The sequence below is a fragment of the Nyctereutes procyonoides genome, unplaced genomic scaffold, assembly GCF_905146905.1.
Source record: "Nyctereutes procyonoides isolate TBG_1078 unplaced genomic scaffold, NYPRO_anot_genome, whole genome shotgun sequence".
In the NCBI taxonomy this organism is placed as follows: domain Eukaryota; kingdom Metazoa; phylum Chordata; class Mammalia; order Carnivora; family Canidae; genus Nyctereutes; species Nyctereutes procyonoides.
In genome coordinates this window covers 20458559-20477213 of record NW_026575052.1, presented here as the reverse complement: position 1 = coordinate 20477213, position 18655 = coordinate 20458559, and the positions used below count along the sequence as shown (strand labels likewise).

General features: G+C 45.5%; 1 protein-coding gene across 1 annotated transcript in view; it reads right to left on the bottom strand.

The window, feature by feature from the left end:
* Nucleotides 1-17540, bottom strand: part of TENT4B (terminal nucleotidyltransferase 4B) — a 75397-nt gene extending 57857 nt beyond the window's left edge. The window contains 2 exon segments of the mRNA XM_055332197.1: nucleotides 16634-17094; nucleotides 17097-17540. Coding sequence (XP_055188172.1) covers nucleotides 16634-17094; nucleotides 17097-17309 — 674 coding nt within the window. The 5' untranslated portion in view covers nucleotides 17310-17540.
* Nucleotides 17541-18655: the final 1115 nt, after the last annotated feature.

The following is an 18655-nucleotide window of genomic DNA, read 5'->3' as shown; positions in this document are numbered from 1 at the left end:
CCCCACAAACTCCTAAGGAAGCTGAAGCCAAACTATGGCCTAGAGGTCGGAGCACTCTTTTACCAATGCCCAACAGCCCTTTCTTTACACAGCTGCCACCATGCTTGCTATGTGGTTCTTACAGTAAATAGTGGCTTTTAAAATAAATATTTGATTGGGGGTAAAGAAAAAAAATCACTAGATTTACTACTGGTAGGAATCCTTTTACTATAATGATGTAGAGGTTACATTAGCCTGAGGGCAGGAATGCTTCTCACAAAGGTTTAAGAATATTAGAACAATGGGATCCCTGGGTGGCGCAGCGGTCCGGCGCCGCCTTTGGCCCAGGGCGCGATCCTGGAGACCAGGGATCAAATCCCACATCAAATCCCACATCGGGCTCCTGGTGCATGGAGCCTGTTTCTCCCTCTGCCTGTGTCTCTGCCTTCTCTCTCTCTCTCTCTCTCTCTCTCTCTCTCTCTCTCTCTATCATAAATAAATAAAAATTAAAAAAAATATTAGAACAAGAGGAAGAAATATAATCAAAGTTAATTCCAAGGACAAATAAGTGTGTTACTCCTGGTTGTTGCGTTAAGGCTGTGAGAACTCAGGTCTCCTAAGCAGAGACTCACAGGTCACTAGATCCACCATGGTTTTGTTAAGCTAACACAAGCAGAAAGCAAAGGTCAGGTATGGCTGTGGATGAACGGCTTCCTTGGCAGTTCCCAGCCACCCACTGAAGGCCAAGCATAGCTCACTATGCTTGGAGAATTAACTGCCTTTTCCAGACATCCTGCACTAGTCAGCCCAAAGACCACTTCAGCTTTTTGCATGCAACCCACCTTGCTTCTTTCTGCTCATTCACAAAGTCAGTTAGAATTTATATCCGCCTTCTCCTCTTAGCCCATGTTCCCATGAGAACTGTGCCCTTAAGGGACGTCTGGGTGGCTCAGTGGTTGAGCATCTGCCTTTGGCTCAAAGCGTGACCCTGGGGTCCTGGGATTGAGTCCCACATCAGGCTCCCCTAGAGGAGCCTGCTTCTCCCTCCGCCTATGCCTCTGCCTCTCTCTGTGTGTCTCTCATGAATAAATAACTAATCTTAAGGAAAAAAAAAAAAAACAAAACTATGCCCTTAGGATAACCGAAGAGCTGAGGAGAAAATGTTTCTCCTTTCAGGAGTATTGCAGCTGACAACTGATAGAGGTTCAAGAGAATAACAATATCACAAGTTTACAACCTTAATAATGAACTAATAAATACAGGCAATGATCCTTAATGGCTACTAATATCACAAAAGAAAGATACTTAGACATTGTGTGTCTATTGGGAAAATTACAGATCATCATCTATGAAGTATTCTACATTTTAAGATTTTATTTTATTTGGGACACCTGGGTGGCTCAGCAGTTAAGTGTCTGTCTTCGGCTCAGGGCACGATCCCGGAGATCGAGTCCCACACTGGGCTCCCCTCAAGGAGTCTGCTTCTCCCACTGCCTGTGTCTCTGCCTTTCTCTCTGTGTGCCTCTCATGAATAAATAAATAAAATCTTAAAAAAAAAAAAAAGAACTGTATTTATTTGAGAAACAGAGAGAGAGAGACAGCACAGAGGGAGAGGGAGGAGGGACGAGACTCCCTGAGCAGGGAGCCGGATGTGAGGCTCAATCCCAGGGCCCTGGGGTCATGACCTGCGCTAAGGTAGATGCTTAACCACCGAACCATCCAGGTGCCCCTCTATGAAGTATTCTTGAAAACAAAACATAAACAAACCTCTAGATCTAATTACAACTTTATAGAAAATACAGGGGGACAAAGAAACATATTAAATTGACACCAAGGGATGTAACCAGCAAAACTCAGCAGAAAAGTCAACAGGAAAAACAACTCGATTTCTTCAATGAATACATTAATGAGGGGAAAACAGATGGCTGACAAAGCTGTAGATTAAAAGATTTAAAAGGCATTTCAACCAATAGCAAGGCAAAACCTCATATGGATTCTGATTTTAACAAACCATTAAAAAGATAATTATGGCACAACTGGGGAAATACGAACACTGGATTTTTGATGCAACTCAGGAATTAATGTTAATTTGTTTAGGTGTACTTATGGCATTGCAATTATGACTTTTTTTAAAGGCCTTATCTGGAGACACAAAAAATGATGTGACATCCGTAATTTATTTCAAAGTAATGGGGGTGGGAATGAATATAAGGTGGGCTGGTGAAATAAGTTTGGCCAAGGTTTATCGCTGTCAAATGCGTGATGAGTACATGGAGGTTCATTATTTTATACTCTGCACTTCCACATTGTTTGTAGTTTTCCTCAATAAATAGGTTTTATAAAATTAACTTGAATAATTTCAGACTCCTTTAGTTGAGGTCAACCATCATGGTAAACTAGATCCTGTTCACTACCCACCTCAATTATGTTAAATACTACATATCCAACTTGTCCCTTTAGAGCTTATCATTTGAAACCAATACAAGCAGTTTTTCTTTTCCAACCCTCCACAACCTAACCAATCTTTCAAAACCATAGCAAAAATCTCCACTCAAGGCTTGTCCACCTTATGCACTGTCTATCCAACCAGAGCATCACTTTCCAGGAGGCAAGGAACATGTTCTACTGTCATTATGTCCCACAAAAGTCTTGCACAACAGTTTGCATAAAGCAGTTGATCATCCAACCAAAAAATGTGTGGATCAGTTCTGGCCTATACAGGAATGAGTGGCAAAACCAGCAAGTAATACAATACCAAAAGCAGAGGACACATTTACAAATTCTATAGACCACAAAGAAATGAACACATTGTGACAGATCCATACAATGGAATACTACTGACATTAAAAAGTAACACCAAGGGCTCAGCGGTTTAGCACTGCCTTCAGCCCAGGGCGTGATCCTGGAGACCCCGGATCAAGTCCCATGTCAAGTCCATGTCGGGCTCCCTGCATGAAGCCTGCTTCTCCCTCTGCCTGTGTCGCTGCCCCGCCCCCCCGTACTTATTCATGAATAAATAAAAATCTTAAAAAAAAAAAAAAAGTAACACCAATGTACCCAACAGTATGGATGTCCCAAAACATCATGGTAAAAGAAGTCAGGTACAAAAGACTACAAAGTATATATTTCATTTATATGAAACCCTAGAAAAGGCAAGTGGTTGCCTAAGGCCAGAGACAAGGTAAGGGGACTGACTGCAAGAGCACAAGGTTATTTTCTTAGTGATAGAAATGTTCTGTATCTCTTCCTGTATCTCAACTGTTAGTTACACAACTATATATATTTGCCCAAAGTCACCAAACTGTACAATTAAAATGGATGAACACTATAATGATAAAATATGCCCTAATAAAACCATTTAAAAATCATAAAATTAGAATTAAAAGTTGTAAATATTTGTATTAGACAAAGAGCTCCTACAAACATCAGAAGAAAGTTAGCAATGTTCTTTCCACCATCTTTCCACGCTGCCATAATGGTATGCTTTGAATGTCCTGGCAGATGCTTTCAGAAGCATTAACAATGCTGAAAAGAGGCGAACAGCAGGTTAGGCCATGATCCAAAGTCAGTGGCTGGTTTCTCACTGGGATGAAGCATGGTTACATTGACAAATTTGAAATCACTGATGATCACAGAGCTGGGAAAATTGTTATGAATCTCACAGGCAGGTTAATCAAGTGTAGAGTGATCAGTCCCAAAATTTGACATACAACTCAAAGATCTAGAAAAATGGCAGAAGCATCTGCTCCCATCCCACCAGTTTGGTTTGGTTTCATTGTATTGACAACCTCAGCTAGCATCATGGGCCATGAAGAAGCAAAACAAAAACATACAGGAGGGAAAATCCCGGGATTCTTTTTCTAGAGATGTAATACACACACAAATAAAATGCCTCAATAAACCAGAGAAAGAAAGAAAGATAGGCAGGCAAAGAAAAAGAGAAAAAAGCTAGGTAAGGGAAATAAGCAATTCAAAAAAGAAAATAGCCGGGATCCCTGGGTGGCGCAGCGGTTTGGCGCCTGCCTTTGGCTCAGGGCGTGATCCTGGAGACCCGGGATCGAATCCCACGTAGGGCTCCCAGTGCATGGAGCCTGCTTCTCCCTCTGCCTGTGTCTCTGCCTTTCTCTCTCTCTGTATGACTATCGTAAATAAATAAAAAAAAAAAAAAAAAAAAAAGAAAATAGCCAATTAAAAAAAAATTTTAAAAAAGAAAATAGTCAATTAGTATGAAAATATGTGCAAATTAAGATAGGAAAATACTATTTTTCACCTATAAAACTGGCAAACTGTTTTCTTTTGTATTGGTTTTGGATATAATATTTAGCATTGGTGAGGGTTTAGGGGAAACTGGGATTCTTGCACACTGCTGATAGAAGGGTAAACCAGCCGAATCTTTCCACAGATAAGAGTGGTAAAAGCCTTACAAGATACAAAAACCTCGGGATCCCTGGGTGGCGCAGCGGTTTGGCGCCTGCCTTTGGCCCAGGGCACGATCCTGGAGACCCAGAATCGAATCCCACGTCGGGCTCCTGGTGCATGGAGCCTGCTTCTCCCTCTGCCTGTGTCTCTGCCTCTCTCTCTCTCTCTGTGACTATCATAAATAAATTTAAAAAAATAAAAATAAAAAAAATTTAAAAAAAGATACAAAAATCTCCTGTCTAAAACTTTATGTGCCAATACAATTCTTGGAGAGAGAACAGTCTTTAAAAAATGGGAATGAATAAATAAAATCTTTAATAAAAAAAAAAGTTTTAAAAAAATAAGGGCAGCCCCGGTGGTGCAGCGGTTTGGCGCTGCCTGCAGCCCAGGGCATGATCCTGGAGACCCTGGATCGAGTCCCACGTCAGGCTCCCTGTATGATGCCTGCTTCTCCCTCTGTCTGTGTCTCTGCCTCTCTCTCTATCTCTCTGTAGAGATACAGAGAATAAATAAAATCTTTAATAAAAAAAAAGTTTTTTTAAAAAATGGTGCTAAGACAGCTGGATATCCACAGGCAAAGGAATGAAGTTGATCTCTACCTCGTATCATATACAAAAATGAACTCAAAATGGATCTAGGACCTGGGGCACCTGGGTAGCTCAGTCTGTTAAGCATCCAACTCTTGATCCTGGCTCAGGTTTTATCTCAGGGACTTGAGTTCAAGCTCTGTGCTTAAAAAAAAAAAAAATTGGATCTAAGACCTAAATGAAGGAGCACCAGGCTGGCTCAGTCAGTAGAGCACATGACTCTCTGTCTCAGGGTCATGAATTTGAGCCCATGTTAGGCAGAGATTACTTAAAAAGATAATAATAAAATAAATGTAAAAGCTAAAACTGTAAGACTCTTAGAAAGAACATGGGTTAATTTTCATGATCTTGAATTAGGCAGTGGTTTCTTGGACATAACACTTAAAGCACAAGCAACAGAAAATAATACACAAATCAGAATTTATGAAATAGGAAAAAAAACCCTTTGTACTTCAAAGAACACTATCAAGAAAGTAAAAAGACAATCCATAGAAAAGAAGAAATATTTGTAAATCATTTATCTAATAAGAGTCTAGTACTAGAATATACAAAGAACTCTTGTACTAGAATATACAAAGAACTCAACAAAAAGTCAACCCAAGGGGCACCTGGGTAGCTCACTCGGCTGAGCATCTTACCTTCAGCTCAGGTCATGATCCCAGGGTCCTGGGGCCCGAGCCCCACATTGGGCACTCTGCTCAGTGGGGAGCCTGCTTCTCCCTCTCCCTGCCACTCTGCCTACTGTGTACTCCCTTCTCTGTGTCAAATCAATCAATCAAAAATCTTAAAAAAAAAAAAAAAGTCAACCCAATGAAAAATAATGGCCTATATGCACATGCAAAGATGTTCACCATTAGTTTTGGGAAAATGTAAATCAAAACTACGATGAGATACTACTTTGCACCCAATAGGATGGCTATAATCAAAAAGGTAATGAAAAAAGTTGACAATATGGAGAAACTGGAAACCTCATACATTACTGGTGGGTATGGAAAATGTTACAACTGCTTTATGTGATTTAGCAATTCCATTCCCACAATGTATATTCCACTTAGAGGTGTTTATTCAAGAGAAATAGAAACATATGTCCACATACAAACTTGCACATGAAGTTCAGAGCAGCATTATCTATAACAGCCAAAAAGCAGAAACAACCCAACTGTCCATCAACTGATAAATGGTAAACAAAAAACCACATATTATGATTTCATACATATTTTTTAAGATTTATTTATTTATTCATGAGAGGCAGAGAGAGAGAGAGAGAGAGAGAGAGAGAGAGAGAGGCAGAGACACAGGCAAAGGGAGAAGCAGGCTCCACACAGGGAACCTGATGTGGGACTCGATCCTGAGTCTCCAGGATCACACCCCGGGCCGAAGGTGGCACTAAACCACTGAGCCACCGGGGCTGCCCTGATTTCATACATTCTTATGAAATGTTTAGAATTGTAAATCCATAGACAGAGAAGGGCTGCATGAGTTTGCCAGGTGCTGAGAGTGAAAGAGCGGGGACTGATAATGTGTACAGGGTTTCTTTCTAGGGTGATGAAAATGTTACAGAATTAGATAGTGGTGATAGTTACACACTCCTGTAACATTCTAAAACCCCTAAACTGTATACTATAAAAGGGAGAATGTGATGGCATATGAATTACATCTCAGTAAAAGTAAGAAAGAATCCAAAGGTTCATCTAAAAACACGTTTTTTATAAATAACAAAAAAGTAAAAACAAAGTAAGACGTCAGTAGTTATACCCTGGAAGTAGTTTAATGGGGGCTTTTTTTTTTTTTTAATTTCTTTGATTTAGCTGTATGTTCTAGTTTCTTGAAAATCAGTATTAATTAGTAGTATTTAAACTGTATATTGTTTTTAAAAACAAGTATTCTGAAGGACAGTGTGGTAGGGACGCCTGGGTGGCTCAGTGGTTAAGCGTCTGCCTTTGGCTCAGGGTGTGATCCTGGAGTCTGGGATCAAGTCCCATATCGGGCTCCCTGCATGGAGCCTACTTCTTCCTCTGCCTGTGTCTCTGCCTCTCTCTCTGTGTGTGTCTCTCATAAATAAGTAAAATCTTAAAAAAATAAAAATAAAAATAAATAAAAAAAGGACAGTGGTATTAACACCTCATACCAAGAAGGAAAGAAAGGTAGAATAACTAACTTTGAGGAAAAAGACATCAAAATTCCAAACCTCATCAGACACCTGATACTTCATTAAATCCAAATTATCAGAAATTAACTTTTGAACCTCCTCAACCATGATGCTAATGGATTCTTCCTCCTGCTGTGGCAGAAATTTATAAACACTTGATGGTACTGAAAGTTACATTATTTTGACTAAATCAAAATAGTAAGGGAAACACATGAGGTCCCAGTTCTCAGTCCAGAAACTAGTTCTGCTGAAACACGGTTTACTCCAGGACAAGTGTGAAGATGAAGCACAGTCTGAAGGCATTGTTCAGATATAAAAATACTATAAAAAAGGAGGCACCTGGGTGGCACAGTTAGGCATCTTGACACACAGTTAGGTTCCTTGGTTTCAGCTCAGGTCATTATCTCAGGGTTGTGAGATCCAGCCCTGCACCAGGCTCCATGTTTGACAGGGAGACTGCTTGAGATTCTCTCTCCCTCTCCTGTCTTTCTCCTCCCCCATGCACAAATCTACATGCACTGTCTCTCTTTCTAATAAAATCTTAAAAAAAAAAAAAAAAACACTCTAAAAAACACTTCACCATCACCAACAAAAACCACCAAGGAGTGTTTACTTCCCAGAAGAGAGCCAAGCAGAGAGAAAATAATACTCATACGAAAGGAAAGGACACTAAATTCTGAAATCTTTTCTGCAGTTGTCTTTTTACATGTTTTTAAAAAGTGAAAATAAAGCTCTACTTCATACTAGTTTAAAAAGCAATACGTAAAGGAAACACTGCAAAGTACTTCAAAGATAAAGAGTTAAAATGTGTTTTACTTAGGAATTTTTTTTTAAAGAATTTTTTTTAATTTATTTATTTATGATAGTCACAGAGAGAGAGAGAGGCAGAGACAGAGGCAGAGGGAGAAGCAGGCTCCATGCACCGGGAGCCCGACGTGGGATTTGATCCCGGATCTCCAGGATCGCGCCCTGGGCCAAAGGCAAGCGCGAAACCGCTGCGCCACCCAGGGATCCCTACTTAGGAATTTTTAATTAAGGACATTCTCAATACTGTCAAGAAGTTTTGGGAAAAAAAAAAAAAAAAGAGTTGGAGCGCGCCTGGGTGGCTCAATTTGCTTTAGCCTCAGACTCTTGGGTTTTGGCTCAGGTTGTAATCTCAGGGTTGGGAGATTGAACCCCACATCTGGCTCTGCAAGTTCAGCATCAAGTCTGCTTTAGATTCTTTCTCCCTCTTCCTCTGCCCCTTCCCCATTCCCATGCACATTTTCTTTCTAAATAAATAAAATATTTCAAAAATAAAATTAAAGTTAAAATTAGGTGAGGCTATTTATGAGGTTAATTTGATAAAAGCACAATGAGGGGATCCCTGGGTGGCTCAGCAGTTTAGCACCTACCTTCAGTCCAGGGCATGATCCAGGATCAAGTCCTACATCAGGCTCCCTGCATGGAGCCTGCTTCTCTCTCTGCCTGTGTCTCTACCTCTCTCTGTCTCTCTGTGTCTCTCTCTCATGAATAAGTAAAATCTTAAAAAAAAAAAAAAAAAAGAAAAGAAAGAAAAAGCACAATGAACCATCAGTACCTTTATTAAAACTAAAATTTTAAAAAGTGATAATGCTAAATGCTGGCGAGCATGCAGAGAAACCGGCTTACACACATCACGATATGAACAGAATATGATACAATCACTCTAAAAGAGAGTTTATTTAGCAGGGCCGCCTGGGTGGCTCAGCAGTTGAGCATCTGCCTTCAGCTCAAGGTGTGATCCCAGGATCTGGGATCGAGTCCCACATCAGGCTCTGTACAGGGAGCCTGCTTTTCCTTCTGCCTCTGTCTCTATGTCTCTCATAAATAAATAAATAAAATATTTTAAAAAATAAATAAGAGTTTAGCAGTTCCTTTCAAAACTAAATACATAGTCGGGGTGTCTTAGTGGCTCAGTCAGTTGAGCCTCTGGTTCTAGGTTTCAGCTCAGGTCATGATCTTGGGGTTGTGGGATCAAGCCCTACATTAGGCACTATGTTTGGCAGGCAGCCTGTTTGGGATTCTCTCTCCCTGTCCCTCCCCCCCTCCCAACATACACTCTGTGTCTCTCTAAAATAAATAAATAAAAATAAATATGTATTTACCATATGATCCAGCACCTTTATTTATTTTTAAAGATTTTATTTATTCATGAGAGACATAGAGGGGCAGAGACATAGACAGAGGGAGAAGTAGGAGCATGCAAGGAGCCCCATGCGAGACTCAATCCCCGAACCCCGGGATCATGCCCTGAGCCGAAGGCAGATGCTCAACCACTGAGCCACCCAGGCGTCCCTATTTTTTTTTTTTTTTAAGATTTTATTTAACAGAAAGAGCACAAGCAGGGAAAATGGCAGAGGGAGAGGGTAAAGCAGGTTCTCAGCTGTCCCAGGATCATGACCTGAGACACCCAGGTGTCTCGACCTAGCACTATTAAGGCATTTACCCCCTAAAAATGAAACTGTATGTTCACATAAAAATTTGTATGCCTAAGTTTATAGCAACTTTATTTTTAATAGCCAAAAACTGGAAACTCTTCTGATATGTCCTACAATGCATGAATCATTAAACAAACTGTGGTACATCCACACATTGGAATACTACTCAACATTAAAAAGGAATGAACTATTAATACATGAAACAATCTGGACAAACCTCAAAGGAATTATGGTAAGAGGAAAAAAGCCAAAGTAACATACTGTGTGATTCCATTTATCATTCTCAAAATAACAAAATTGTAGAAATGGAGAACAAATTAATGGTTGCTCGGGGTTAGAGATGACGGTGTGTGTGAAAACAAAGGGATCTCTGATTGTTGTGACGTCACACAATCTACACATGATAAAAGTGCACTGGACTACATACCTGCACACACAAATGAGTATGCACTCATTTGTTAGACTCATGTGTTATCTAGTTGTTAGACTGGTGAAATCTAAATCAGGCTATGAAGTGTAACAATGTCAATTTCCTGGTTTTGATATTAAACTATAGTTATATAAGATGTTACCATTGCATGAAACTAGGTGAAGGAAACATGGGATCTCTCTGTACTGTTTTTTTTTTTGCAATTCTGTGAATCTGAATTTCAAAAGAAAAACAAATGAGATGGAGCAATGCATGAGCAGGTTAATATAATAAATAGAAAAAATTTAACACAGCATTTGGAACATGATACAAAGGCTACCACGAGCACTTTATGATTTTATTGAGCACTTTTAATAATAAATCAACTAATTTGAAAACACAGGTTTCTGCAGACTATTCAAACTACTGGAGCAGGAAGCATGATCAGAGGTAGAATTCCTGAGTTTAGTCCAGTCCTAGATACTCCATGAAATCTCTTACAGACATGGCAAGATTTTTTTCAGACTTGAAGCTATTCAAGTGAACAAGGAGCCAGTGCACAACATAAACATCTTCATATTGTTTCTCCCCCAAATCTCCCAACTTCAATCTCCATACGGTCCAAAGCCCTTAGTATACAAAAGTCTCTTATATCATCAAATAACTTGTAAGATGAAAATAAATATATTGCCTGTTTGGATGCAAATTAATGTACAGTCTAGTTCAAGGCCATCCTCCATTTCAATATTCCCTTAGGAAAAAAATTCCATGTCATGTTAAAAATGGTAAAATGGATTTGAAGCCTTTATGGTGTTCTGCAGCAGCTGAGTCCCTAGCAAATATTCTGAAGGATGGAAAGAACATTCTACTGGCAGTCTTCTGAATTCCTCAAGCAGGCTCTGAGCTGTCCAGTCAGCTCTGTAGGAAAGAGCAAAGACAGGAGTCTCAGACTAGCTGCTGGGAAGTGGACCCTAACTCTTCAAATAAGCATCCTCTTGGGCCTAGAGCCCCTCTTCGGGATTACTCCACACCTATGTGTGTGTAAGTGATTAATACATACAGTCTCTAGTGCCGTGGGTGTGATCCTGAAATAGTTTCCTCCACTAAATATTACTCTAACGGATTCAACAGAAGGGAGAATAGAAAGCTGAGTGAAATTATACAACAGCTTGCTTTTCTATCTTCCATAGAAAAAGCAGCTGAAATTTTTCTCAGCTTCAGCAGGTATAAGAATATCTAACTACAACCATCTGACCAGTGCCCGTATCAGCAAGGGAGCCCCTGAATTTTCTTCCCATGGACTTTTCTGGGCTCCTAACACTAGGATGTTTTGGTAGGGGTTTCATGGAAGAAACTGTGCTATAAGGCCATCTATCACACCAGGACCAGCACTGTTTTAACACACATACACCCTCCCCACCTTGGGTTTTTCTAGTATCCCTTTCCTATCCCTCCTTTACTGCAATATACTGAACCTTCTGTGTGAACCCAGGGTAGACTCCAAAAAGCTCTATCCACTTGCTGGTTCCCTTTGCCTTTCAACAGCTAAAAACTTAATGGGGTTTGAAAAAGACTACACACCCTGACATACCAATGATCCTCAGTGACAGTCTTCACTGGTCACAGATTTTAGACAGAAGACGAGTTATGACATGAAAGTATCTTAGGTGGGGCAGCCCTGGTGGCGCAGCGGTTTACACCACCTGCAGCCCAGGGTGTGATCCTGGAGACGCAGGATCGAGTCCCACATCAGGCTCCTTGCATGGAGCCTGCTTCTCCCTCTGCTTGTGTCTCTGCCTGTGTCTCTCTCTGTGTGTCTTTCATGAATAAATAAATAAAATCTTTAAAAAAAAAAAAAAGAAGAAGAAAGTATCTTAGGTGAACATAGTATATGAGATTTGGGGAAATTTTCCAAAATGAATTACACTGTTAGTATAGAATGTACCCTGGAAGAAACCTAACATCTTCTCAAAATCACCTTTCAGTACTCAAATGCAGTAGAATTCAAGGACCCAAGGGTTCTAGTTCACCAAAGAATTGCTGGGGCTACATTAGCAAATGCACAGAAATTAATATTTAGAGCAAGCACTTGGAATACGGCCTCTAAATTCTTTCATACTCAACGCCATGTTAATCTGCTGGATCACTTACTTTGGAGCCCAGCACCAACAGCAAGCCTATTGATCACATCGTGTAGAAATTAGCAGAAAGAAATCATAATGCCGGTGCTGAAGAACAGCGTCAGCATCTTGGACTTACCATGATCTAGAGCACAGGGCACATCAGGAAGGACACTGCCCCACTGCAGCAAAGATGATTATGCCGGGGCCCCCAAATTTCGAGTCACTGCCAGACAGCTCCACCTTAACATCACCATATTTTTTTTACTCCAAATCCACAATCTCACCCCTTATTTGCAATAATAACAGCAACGTTTCCACACTCTGGTTCAAAGCTATAGCGTGATTATTTAAACCCAGGAAGGGAGTCAGGATCCTTTCCAACCTTACCCTGTAGCGTCACACACACTCATTCGTTCTTTACTGTTCCCATCCCCATCAGCCCAGGTTAAGAAACTATTCCTTAAACCTGAGTTTCCCAGCAGGGTCTTCCTGATTCCCACACTCAGATTCATGCTCCAAAACAGTACTTTGAACAAGTCATCCCAAGGCTTGAAAAAAAAGTATCTATAGATCTGGCAATGCAGCCAACACAAACCTATCCTGATGAGCTTGGACAAGCTCCAAGCACCTTCCACAAGAAGTTTCTAGACATAGGGGGGCTCAAGACCAAGGACTCTGAGTCTTCATAAGGTAACCATGTTCACTACTTTTTGGACATCACTTCTTTCTCCATGGTAATCAACAATTAAATCTTTGAAAAGGGTTTATAGCTCATTTTCATGGACAACCAGAAGGAGCAGGTGGACTGCTTCCTACACCACAGCCAGCCTTGGAGGGAAATGAATTCCAAGAAATAGAATAGTGAAAGCAACTTTAAAAAGAAAAAAAAGAAGGAACACGAGCAAACTCCCTGAGTCTGTGGGTACACAAAGGCTAGGTGGTAAGCAGATTTTTTATTTTTTTTAAAGATTTTATTTATTTACTCATGAGAGACACAGAGAGAGAGGCAGAGACACATGCAGAGGGAGAAACAGGCTCCATGCAGGGAGTCCGACGTGGGACTCGATCCTGGGTCTCCAGGATCACGACCTAGGCCAAAAGCAGACACTCAACCACTGAGCCACCCAGGCATCCTGGATTTTTAATTTAAAAAAAAGAAACTTTTTTTTAAGTAATCTCTATGCCCAACATGAGACTCAAACTCACAACCCTGAGATCAAGAGTCACATGCTCCACCAACTCAACCAACCAGGCCCTGCCAGTTGTATTCAATTTTGAAAGAGAATATGAAGCTTTCAGGATGAAATCCAAATATCTTACTCTACATTTAAGAAATTTCCAGGTGTCTGGGTGGCTCAATTGGTTAAGCATCTGATTCTTGATTTCAACTCAGGTCATGATCTCAGGGTCGCAAGACTGAGCCCTGGATCTGGCTCCATGCTCAGTGGAGTCTGCTTAAGAACCTCTCCCTCTGCCCCTCACACCTGCTTACGTGCACACACACACATACACACACTCTCTCTCAAGTGAAAGAAAGAAAAGAAAAGAAAAGAAAAGAAAAGAAAAGAAAAGAAAAGAAAAGAAAAGAAAAGAAAAGAAAAAAAAAAAAAAAGAAAAGAAAAGAGAAAAGAAAAGAAAAGAAAAGAAAAATTTCCACCCTAGGGGCCCCTGGGTAGCTCAGCTGGTTAGGCAACTGACTCTTGATCGCAATTCAGGTCATGATCTCAAGGTCCTAGGATTGAGCCCTGCATGAAGCGCTCTCTCTCTCTCTCTCTCTCTCTCTCTCTCTCTCCCTCTGCCTCCCTAGCCCTCCGCTCATGGACGCTCTAAATAAATAAAATCTTTATTAAAAAAAAAAAGTTTCCATCTTAACTAGTGACCTAGTGGACTAAAGGAAACATATACATAAAAGGAAAAATAAACATAAGCAGGCTATATAGCAAGAGCAAGAAGCAAGTAATTCAAAAGTTCAAAGGAGGAACGACAAAAGTGAAGGACCGGGACAAAAGAGAAGTCAGGATTTTGAACTGTATCTTGGACTGTTCAGGAAGTATGTCAACCAGTTTGGTGGAGGCAGAGAACACAAAAACCAAAGATACAAGAGAGAGTATATATACAGCAGTCTCCAGTTCCAGTCCACTGTTCATGTGCCTTCCACTCCTCTCCCCTATCTGGACTGTCAGTTCAGAGGCCAGGAACCACTACAATTTGTTGACCTATTAGCTAAACATCGGTTCCTGGAACTCAGAATGCTAGTAACAGTTTTACTAAATAGTGTAACTTTGAGGTGCACCATGAATTCAGATTTTTAAAAACCTGTACTAAAAATAGCAAAACTTCTGTAAAAGTCAAGACATAAGGATCCATAAATCAAAACACGAATTTTTAAACACCCAGACACTCTTACGAAAAGTTAGGAACTGCTTAATAACACAGGAAATTTTGCTACTGACAGCCTCTAAAGGAAAAGGCAAAAGAATGAAAAGTCTTATGAAGTGATAAACAGTTTTAAAAACAGGTTTACAATCAGTTTTTAAACAGTAATCCTGCTGGGAAATGGAAATTCCTCTCCCTAATCCCTTCTGAGGGCAATATATTTGAATCGGGAATAAGAACATCCTGACTCTATCGGAGTTCAAATATGAACCTTTTACGGCATCCCTATCATGAAATAGCAAGTAGAGGAGAAAATAATTTCTTATCTGTCAAAAAGAAAAGCAGCCACTATTTGGGATTTATCACCTCTCTTTGCCAGACACACATGCAGAAGCTTCAGTAAAACGAAACTAGAGAACTTCAAGGTTTTAGTTGACAGTGATTACTTAACTGGAGCTTATTTCTGTGAAATGAAACTACCAGAACCTTTAAATATCAATTTGCTTGTCGCTAAACCACCGCTTTATGCTTCATCTTGGAAATGCTAACAGGATGGAACCCATGAGTCTTTTATTAAAACGTGATGACCATGGAGAGCGCCCTTGAAGCTTAGCAACAGAGGACTCAACCCTAAAAGGTTCCCCTCTGGAAAGCGAGGACAGGTTTGACATGTAACCCAGTGCCAGTCCTGAAACGCCTGACTGCATTTTCCATAAAAGGTGGGAGTTGTAATAGTAGCATATAGCAGACACCAGCCCACTAGAAGCAGATGGAACCCACCAACTCATTTTACCCAGACCTCCAAAAAGGTACACAGAACTATCTGTGCTTGCCAAAGCAGGGCAGATCTGAATGGGTGAATCTAAGAAAATGTTTCACAAAGGCTTACTAATGGTATTACATTTGCCTACTGTAGCCCCCAATGTAAAACAGGATCTGGAAAATGAAAAACAATTTGAAAGCTCATTCTCCATACTCAAGCTAAACACACACAGACATACACATACATACATACATACATACATACATACACATACGGTTTTTTATTTTACAAAAAAATAAAAAAAGACTCAGTAACCTATTCCAGCACAGGGGGGCTCTTCTAGAAGGGAAATCTAGCTGGAAACATTCCCTGCTTATGTACATAGTTCACTAGGGGTCAACTAAGATTCCATTTTGTAACAGCTGAACTTTAACCAGAAACTCATTAATGGTGCAACATTCACTCGTTAGCGTGAAGTTACCCCCTAGAACGAAAAGCACTGGCTGTGTCTGCCAGAATGACAACTTTACAGTGAGAAGCTGGAGCCGAGGACCGTGAACTCCTAGAAAGTTCTATCAGCCTCAGAAGAGCTCACCATCTCCACCAGCCTAAACTCAGCTGTCACCCCATTTTTCACCCACAGAAAAAAGGCATCGCTAATACAGGAAAAAAAAAATCTTTAAATAAAAAATTAAAAGACGACGGGCAAAAGGGTTAACAGCAGGCAAAACCTTACAGGGTTGACAGGATTCCTGTTTGGGATTGGGGGAGGGGGAGGGGGAGGAGGAGGAGCTTTCTGGATGTTTCTATTCTTGGCAGGGAACGCACCTCCAGGTCCTGTACCATCAAAAGGCACTAACACAGGAATGTTCTCAGGGAATCAATGATCTGCCTGTGCTAACAGACTTCATCTTGGAGTGTGCTGATGCGGAGGGCTGGAGGGGGGGGAAGCCTGGGGAAGGCGTGTTTGATTGGGGGAGGGGGGATGGGAGGAAAGAGTAGATGGATGGGGTGCGGGTGGGGGTGGGGGGCCGGGAAAGGTGTGGACTGTTAAGGGGGCAGAGTGTGGATGACTAAGGGAGGGGAGGGGAGGATGTGGATGGTTGAGGGAATGTCCAGAAAAGGCCTGGAAGGCTGAGGGGGAGGGGGAAAGGTGTGGATCGCTAAGGAGGAGAGGCGGAAGGTGTGGATGGTGGAGCGACGCAGGACTGGAGGAACGGGCATCAGCCCCCGGGGAGCAACCAAGGCAGGCCGGCGGGGGGCGGCCTCGCCCAGGCTCCCCCCAAGCCACCGTCTGTGGGCGTGTGCCCGGCTGCGCGTGTGCAAGGGCCAGGCCGCCAGGCCGCCAGGCCGCAGGGCCAGCACTCACCCCACGACTCCCTGGTTGTAGTTCCTCCGCTTCCACGGGGTCCCGCTGTACACGCCCCCGCTGCCGTCGGCCCGGCCGCCCCCCGCGGCCCGCCCTCCGCCGGGCTGCAGCAGGCTGTAGTTGAGTCCGTAGGTGCTGGCCTTATTGTCGCGCTTCCGCTTATTGCTGCTGCCCGAGGCCGGGTCCGCGGGCTCCACGGCGGGGACGGCGGCGGCGGAGTGTGGGGACGGGGACGGGGACGCGGACGGGGACGGGGACGGGGACGGGGACGCCGAGGGGCCCGCGGCAGCCCGGCGGGCCCAGGCCGCGGGCTGGTGGTGGTTGTTGTTGTTGTTGGTCGTCTCCAGGGGCAGGAAGTCCCGCTGCTCCGCCGACGGCGCGTGGCCGCCCAGCAGGCGCTCCCCGGAGCGGTACATGCCGGCCGGGGCCGGGGCCGGGCGGGCCGGGGCCGGGGCCGGGGCCGGGCCGCGCCGCTGGGGCTGCCGGTGCTGCTGCCGCTCCCGCCGGTGGCCGTGCTGCTGCTGCCGCCGCCGCCGCCGCTCGCGCCGCCGCTGCTGTGACAGTGGTGGTTGAAGTAGAGGTTCCTCAGCCCCTGGGTCGTCTCCCAGATCTGCATCCACAGACTGTTGGACGGTCCGAGCTGCTCTGGCTGGAACCAGGCGATCCTCGGATCCATCAAACGGCGGCGGCCGCTGCCCCCGCCCCTCCCGGCCGCCCGCAGGGCCGCCGCCGCCGCCGCGCCTCAGGCGCACGCCCGGCCTCGGAGGCTGCTGCTGCTGCTTGTGCTGCTGCTGCTGCCGCCGCCGCTGCCGCCGCTGCTACTGCTGCTGGGGCCCGCCGCGGGCGGCGCGGTCGCGCAGGGAGCCCGGCCGGCGCCGGCGGCGTCGCTCCCGCCCTCGGGGGCTCCGCGGGCCCTCCCCCCCTCCCTCCGCCCCTCCGCCGAGCCCCTGTCACTGGGGTCCCCGTGCAAATGGCGGCGGCGGCGGCGGCGGCGGCTCCGGAGTAGAGGGCGAGCGGCGGCAGCGGCGGCAGCGCGGGTGGCGGCGGGGGCAGCGGCGGGGGCAGCGGCGGGGGCGGCGGCGGCGCTGGCGGCGGCGGCGGCGGCGGCGGCGGCGGCGGCGGGGGCAGCGGCAGCGGCGGCGGCGGCGGCGGCGGCGGCGGCGGCGGCGGGACGCGCCTGCTCCGTAGCGTCCTCGCTCCTCCGGCCCCGGGGCGGGGCCTCCGCCGCTCGCCCCGCCCCCGCGCTCGCCCCGCCCCCGCGCTCGCCCCGCCCCCGCCGCGCCGCGCCGCGCCGCCCGGTCGGCCCCGGCAGCCGCGCCGTGCGTCACAGAGGCCGAGGTGCGGGGCGGCGGGGGCCGCAACCGCCCGACCCAACTGTCCCCGCGCCGCCCGAAGAGGCTGCATGTACCTGACGTCCAGGCGCCCCCGACGCGCGCGCCGGCCCCGGGCTGGGCTTCCCGGTCGCTGAAAGCGGGCCCGGCCGGACGGACGGACGGACGGACGGCGGCTCCGCACCGAATGGATTGTGGGAGGCGCCGCCGCCGCCGCCGCCGCCGCACGCCCTGCCCCCCTCCACCCGGCGGCCGCGGGGAGCCCTCGGTTCTCGCGACCCCTCCCGAGATCTCCGCTCCGAGCCCGCCTCGGGCCAGCTGCGGCCCGCGGCCCCGACGCTGCGTGGACACGGGCTGCGCGGGCGCCCCCGCCGCCCCGGCCCCCGCCCCCGCCGCCCCGGCCCCGGCCCCCGCCCCCAGACCCGGGGCCCCTGCGCCGCCCGCGCGGCCGGACGCGCGTCCTCGTGGGGCGTGTGAGCCCGCGGCTCGGAACCACCTTCCCCGGCCCGGAACCTGCTCTAGGCGCGCGCAGGTGCAGACGCCGCGGCCCCACCGGCTGCTGGCCGTGCAGGGAATCGTCTCGCCTCCAGGTGCCCCGGCAGCCACGGGCGGGTCTCCTCCACTCCGAATTCCAGAAAACCCCAGACCCTTTAAGCCTCAAAACGAGGACCGTATCGTTGGCATCAGTCGA